This window comes from Elephantulus edwardii, unplaced genomic scaffold, assembly GCF_000299155.1.
Source record: "Elephantulus edwardii isolate Elephantulus edwardi_28Jun2011 unplaced genomic scaffold, EleEdw1.0 scaffold00089, whole genome shotgun sequence".
NCBI classification, from domain to species: domain Eukaryota; kingdom Metazoa; phylum Chordata; class Mammalia; order Macroscelidea; family Macroscelididae; genus Elephantulus; species Elephantulus edwardii.
In genome coordinates, this window is record NW_006399839.1 from 8,671,860 (window position 1) to 8,678,884 (window position 7,025).

Consider the following 7,025-nt stretch of genomic DNA (forward strand, 5'->3'; position numbering starts at 1 on the left):
GGATGGAGGATTTCTACCAAATTCTACGGGCTGAAACAGGTCAAACATTCAATCAAGATGCATCCAGAATGCAAACCAATAATAAAAAAGATGCATCAGTAGTAACTGGTGATTAGGATGCAGAAGTTGGAAAAAGAAGTATTCATCCCAACTTTGAGGCAAAAGACACAGAGCTGTGGCCAAGAGCAGAAGGCGTCTTGTAGGGAGAGATTGCGTGATGGGTCTGTTTCACGTTCTTGGTCCCCAGTACTGCCAGCCCAGATACTCAGGCAGGATCCTGTCACTACTTCAGTTCTCAGGGGAGGGAGTCTGTTATATGCCCCTGTCCTGGATTGTCGGAATCAGTCACATTAATGCAGTTGTTTGGTTTTGGGGAAAAACATACAACCTCTGGAATTTTCTGATTAGCTCTAAGTTAGTGAGTTAGGTGTTGTGAAGTACAATTGATAGTGACCCAATGAACAGTAGATCTGTGTTGGTTTTTTAATTGTATTATTTTTACATGTACCATCAAATCAGATCTGACTGGTACAGGAGGAGATTGCCCCCTCCTTCTCCAGTAGAGCATCTGGTGGATTTGAACCGCCTACCTCTGGGATTGCTGTGCAGCCGTCTTGCCACTAGGCCACCAGAACTCCCTTGAACAGTAGATCTGAACGAACCCTCTCCCATCCTGTGCCGTGCTCACGCTTTCTGACACACCGAGTCCACTGCAGCAGTCATTGTGGCTAAGTGTGCCTTCCGGCTGACTCGTGCCTGGCACGCTAGCATAAAAATGAAGTTTGCCACTACTTTTCTATTTTGATTGTCTTCCGATCTGGGCTCTGCCTCTAATACTATAAGTAGCTGTGTTCCTCTGCAGTTCTTAGGATTTTCAGAGGCCTGTTATTTTAAGAAGTGGATGGCCAATCCTGCTTCCTAAGCTGGAACTCTAAGTGAAAGAGAATGTTCCTCATTTAAGTATGTTTGCTGAGTGTCCCCACTGGACGTCTGCTGGTAGGGCCTGTCCTCACAGGACTCAGGCAACCAGAGTGGTGCATGACGGGAGCTGAGAGAGTCTGGAGAATCCCACCCCCCTCCCAGTGTGTCAGGTTCCTGGAGGGGACACAGATGAAGTCACAGCAGAGATCCGAGGGGAGGCCCCTCCTTGCAGGTGTTCCCAGGGATGCCCAAATGAAAAGACTCCTCTTGAAAATCATGGTGAATGGAACTGTGATGTGAAAACATCATCTTTCTTGGAGAAAGGAAGGAGGACAGAGTATGTGCAGATCTCTGCTGTTGTCCAGCAACAAGTGGCACTTCCACGGCCTTGGACAGAGCCAGCCTTGGAGACGGCAGATCTGGGGCCTCATCTGGTCTCTCCCTTGATTTGCTCCGTGCATTTAACCAGGCCATCCTGCCCTCCTGAAGCTCACATGTCATCTCCTAGGTGCCTGTGTCCACGATGAATATGAGGACTGAAAGCTAGCTTTCTTATTCGTGTATCCAGTACAGAGTACCAGGCACATTGCCAGTGTGTAGTGAATATTAGTGTCCTGTCTTCTCTCTTACTTTCCTCTAGTCTTTCTCTTCAAATTCCACCAGAATTCCCCTTTCAGAGCCCTGCTCTGTACTGGCTGCTGGGTATTGACCCAGTCCCTGCCCTCAAGTGGCTCCCAGTCTGTTGAATGGGGACAAGATATGCAAGCACGTATCTAGCTTGTAGAGCTGGGTGTGTACTCTGTCAATACACCTCCCGTGGGACAATTTCTCTCCTGTGCTGGTAAGAACAGTTGTCTGGAGCACAGAGGAGAGCCAGGGGGTGACTGTGAAGGCCCAGTAGATGACCAAAGGGCAGAACCCATGTGTTGGACTCCTCAGAAAGCATGCAGAGTCGTAGACTTCAAAGATTCAAGAAACTCAGGGGCCAGTTCCTCACTAATGAAGTTAATTTGTTGTTATCTACCATTGAGTCAGAACTGACCCATAGCTGACTCTCCAATGGGTTTTCAGAATCAGGAAATAGAATCAGAGGAGATTGCCCATTTTTCTCCCAAGTAGCAGCTGGTGGATTTGAACTGCATGCCTTTGGGGTTGGCAACGCAGCTCCTTACCACTAAGCCACCACTTCTCCTTTTAATGTAGAGGTGATCAATTAGGATTTGGTTAAAGGGCTTCTTCAACGCCTAACATATCCAAGTACATTGGTAATAGGAGGACATAGAGAAAGATCAGATCAGTTAGAATATAGATGTGTACCGTCGAGTCAGAACCAACCCATAGCTGACCCTCTGGTGGATTTTCAGAGGCAGTTAATTTCACGGGAGGAAACTGCCCATCCTCCAATAGAGCAGCTAGTGACCTTGAACCACGTGCCTTCGGGACTGCAGCACAGTTTCTTGCCACTATGTATAAGAAAAAAAAATGCTGCTTTTGTCGTTAAGTAGGATTGATTGAGTTGATTCCAGCTATCTGTCTCTGTCTCTCTATCTCTATCTCTCTATCTATCTCTGTCTCTATCTCTCTATCTCTATCTCTGTCTCATCTCTATCTATCTCTAGGAGCTTCACTCTGTTAACTGAAAAGTTAGCAGTTCAGATCTACCCAATAGCTCAGTGCGATAAAGACCTGGTGATCTGTCTGGGTTTAACATTGAAGCCTAAGAACTCTACTAGGGACATTCTATTCCCATAGGGGCACCGTGAGTCAAAACCAACCGTCCGACACACAACAATTCCAACAACTGTTGTTGTTGCCATCAAGTCAGAACTGACCCATAACTGACCCAGTTGATCGCATGGGAGGACACTGCCCATCCTTCTCCTATGGAGCAGCTGGTGGATTTGAATCACATACCTTCGGGATTGCAGTGCAGATTCTTACCACTAGGCCACCAGAATTCCCTTGTATGGGATGGCAACAGCTACTCCTTGAAATTACAATCTGCAAAACTTTCATGTATAGAGAACTGCTTTATATCTATCTACTATGTCTGTCTGTCTGTCTGTCTGTCTGTCTATCTATCTATCTATCTATCTATCTATCTATCTATCTATCTATCTATCTATCTATCTATCTATCTGTTTTCCCTGAGAACACCACTGCAGTTAGTGATATGTGACCATAAATCCATGCATTCATCATCCATTCCCTATCCATCCATCCATCCGACCATCCTCCATCCATTCATCCACTCATCCAACCATCAATCTGTCCATCACCAACCCACTCATTCATCCATCTATCACCCATCCACTCTCATTCATCCATCCACCCATACATCAACAATCTACACATCTGTACACCTATCATTTATTCACTCATTCGTCATCCATCCAGCCATCTATCATTTATCCATACATCCATCACCCACCCATCCATCCATCAACCTACCCATCATCCATTCACCCAACTATCATCCATCTGTCATCATCTACTCATCCATCATACAGCTACCCAACCACCTGTCTATCATCAGTCCATCCATCTATCATTCATCCACCATCTGTCCTATCTTCCCTACCATCACTACCATCCATCCATCACCATATACCCATCTACCTGTCATCTATCCACCCATCCGTCATCCGTCCTCTCACCTATCATCTATCCACCCATCCATCATCCATCCACCCACCCATCATCTGTTCGTCCAACCACCCATCAATCACTTAACACATCTATCCATTTCTCTATCTTCCATCCACCCATCCATTCCCCATTCACCCTCCACTTGTCCATCATCCATCCACCCATCTATCATCCACCCATCCATCCATTATCCACCCACCCATCATCTATTCATCCAACCATCCATCAATCACTTAATCCATCTATCCATTTCTCTATCATCTAGCCTCTCATCCATTCCCCTATGATCCATCCAATCATTCATCATCTATCCACCCATCCATCATCCATTCATCAATCAGTGAATCCATCTACTATCCATCCACTCACTGAACAAACACTTATGGACTCCATTTAGGTGCCAGGCATAGTGATAATATGGACATACACCTTCTACTGCTTTTTAACTTCAGGGTCTGATGATTCAAGCAGCTAAGCATCTGACTGTAAACCTTCATGTTGACACTTTGAACTTACTCAGGAGCTTCCTGCAAGAAAGGCTTAGTCAGCCTGATACCTCTCTCCAAGGACGAGTTCTTCCTGAAAATATGCCCAAAATAAGTGAGTTGAATTTTCACCATCCCTGCCTCCAAGGAGTACTCTGGTTGTACTTCCTTCAAGACTGATTTGTTTGTTTGTTTTGACGTTCATTGCGTCTTCAATACCCTTTATCCTCACCATCATTCAAAGGCTTAGTTATTCATTATCCAACTTTCAAATGCATAGGAGTTATGAAAAATATCGTGGCTTAGATAAGGCGCACCTCAGTCTTTAAACTGACATCCTTGCTCTTTAGAACTTTGGGGAGGTCCTTGACAGATTTCCCCAAAGCAACACATCATTTAATTTCTTGACTGCAGCTACCATGTGTGTAGATTGTAGATCTGAATAAAATGAAGTCATTGACAACATCAGACCTTCCCCCATGTATCACACTGTGGCCCTTTGGTCCAGTGGTGAAGATTTCTATGTATATCTTAATAGCCTATTGCCTATTAGTTAATTTCCAACTTCCAGCCTTTCTTCCCTGGAAATCATACTAGCATAATTATCTCTGCATGTGGAAGACCAGTGTCTCTCTGGAGACTAAGGTGCGCCTGATACAGGCCATGGTTTTTGCAGTCACTTGTTATGCATCAGAGAGTTGGACAATGACTAGGGAGGATAGAAGGAGAGTTGATGCCTTTGAGCTGTGGTGCTGGAGAAGAGTATTGAATGTACCATGGACTGCCAAGAAAACAAATAGATTCATCCTAGAGAGGGTTAAACCGGGCTGCTCCTTGGAGGCAAGGATTCTGGGGCTTCACCTGACATACTCTGGACATGTTGTAAGGAGAGACAGGTCTTTAGAGAGGGACATCATGCTGGGCAGAGTGGAGGGACAGCGTAGGAGGGGAAGATCCTCTATGAGGTGGATTGATTCAGTGACTGGGGTAATCGGGATGGGTGTGTCAGAGGCAATGAGATTGGCACAGGATAGAGCAGGGTTTAGGGCTGTTGTACATAGGGTCGCTATGAGTCGCAAATGACTCAACGGCACATAACAACAACAACAAATGTGGAAGACCCCCGATGAGATGGGTAACTGGGGCAATGGGGGTTGGTGTGTTGGAATTAGTGAGACTGGCTCAGAACAGGGCAAGGTTCAAAGCTGCTATACAAAGGGCCACCATAGGTTGCAGGCAATTCACTAGCATGTAACAACAACAACAACAACATTAGTCTTATACAGTATTTATCCTTTTGTGACTGACTTATGTCACTCAGCATAATCTCCTCTATGTTGTGTGTGGGTTCATGGATTCTTTTTCAGTGTTGCATAATACTCCATTGACTGAATGTACTATAGTTTTTCTACCCATTCATTCACTGATGGACATGTGACTGACTTATTTCACTCAGCATCATCTCTTCCATGCTGTGTGTGGGTTCATTAATTCTTTTCCAGTGTTGCATAATACTCCATTGACTGAATGTACTATATTTTTTTTCTATCCATTCATTCACTGATGGATACTTGAAATATTTAAAAAGTGAATGGAACAAGAGGTGTAGGGGAAAAAAGTCACACACACACACACACACACACACACACACACACACACACTCCCTTAATGGTAGCTGGGCACTATCTAGTTCTTCTGATCTCATAGCAAGGGAGGCAGTTAATTGTTCATGGAGACAATTAGCCACACATCCCATGTCCTCCCTTTATTCCAGACTCTTCTTCTGTGGCTCCAGGTGAATAGGAACAAAAAGCATGTTCTTGGTGTTGCCAGTTGTTTACCTGATGTCCCCCCTCAAGCTCTGACACCCCTTTTCTCTGTCCCTTTCAGAGACCTCAGTCCTGCGCACCTGTGAGCAGCCGCTCCACTGTGAAATTTCCCACCAGCTGGGCCAGGACCCAGTTCGCTATGACCTCACCGGCTGGATCCACAGAGCCAAGCCCAACCTTTCTGCCCTGGAAGCCCCCCAGATCCTGCATCAGTCGAAAAGGTGAGCTGGAACAGGGCTGGGAGTCACAGCGCACTCAGCACTTGGGTCCCCTCCCAGCTGGGCAGTCACCACCATCTAGTGCATAAAGCTGGCGGGAAATGCAGTCCTCTGTGAGGGAGCAAAGGCCTATAACTCAGGTTGTGCGTTGATGTCTCCCTGGGGCCAGAGTGAAGCCAGCCGAGGAGCTGGGCTGGGTTTCTGAGAAGGAGGAACAAGAGCGAAAATGCTGTGACTTCTCATTTTAGCTTCTCGCCTTTCATTAAGTCTGAGAAATGATGTGTCTGAAACAACTTTTATGGACATCTGAGAACTAGGGGCTCGTAAAACCGAAATGATATGTTTTGTAGCATTAAAAGAGCTTGTCCCGCGCTCTGGCTGCTCAACTCCAAAGTGCTGGCAGAGGACTGGAAGGCATCCCTGGCTTCTGGTCAGAGAATTATTGGAGAGAGAGAGAGAGAGAGCGAGAGAGAGAGAGAGCGCGCACGTGTGCATGTGTACACATGTGTGCATGCAAGGGTAGAATCTAGAGACAAAAAGAGAAGGAGAAAACACAAGGAGAGGTCAGGGTTTGAAGGTGAAGAAGGACCAGCCTTACTGATGCCCTGCATGTGCCTATGAAAACGGCATGGTGCATAAATGCATCAGGCTGATAACCAAAAGGTTGGCAGTTCAAATTCACCATCCGCTGTTTGTGAGAAAGACAAGTGGTCTCCTCCCATCAAGATTAAGAGCCTCAGAAACCCGCTGAAGAGTCACTATGAGTAGAACTGCCTTGATGGCGGTGTGAATATGTGTCTCTGTGTGTGTGTGTGTGTGTCCATGTGGCTGGCTGCTGGACAGTCCATCGATGTTATCTTGCATCCTGCGAGGCGTCCATTCCTGCCGGAAACCCCATCGATGTTATCTTGCATCCTGCGAGG

At 46.1% G+C, this 7,025-nt stretch overlaps 1 protein-coding gene across 1 annotated transcript in view; it reads left to right on the plus strand.

The window, feature by feature from the left end:
* The window catches only part of MYO18B (myosin XVIIIB), a 321,585-nt gene that overhangs the window by 75,509 nt on the left and 239,051 nt on the right, over positions 1-7,025 (plus strand). Inside the window, exon 17 of the mRNA XM_006890467.1 lies at positions 5,946-6,105. Within this exon, the coding sequence (XP_006890529.1) occupies positions 5,946-6,105 (160 nt within the window). The remainder of the gene's footprint in view (positions 1-5,945; positions 6,106-7,025) is intronic.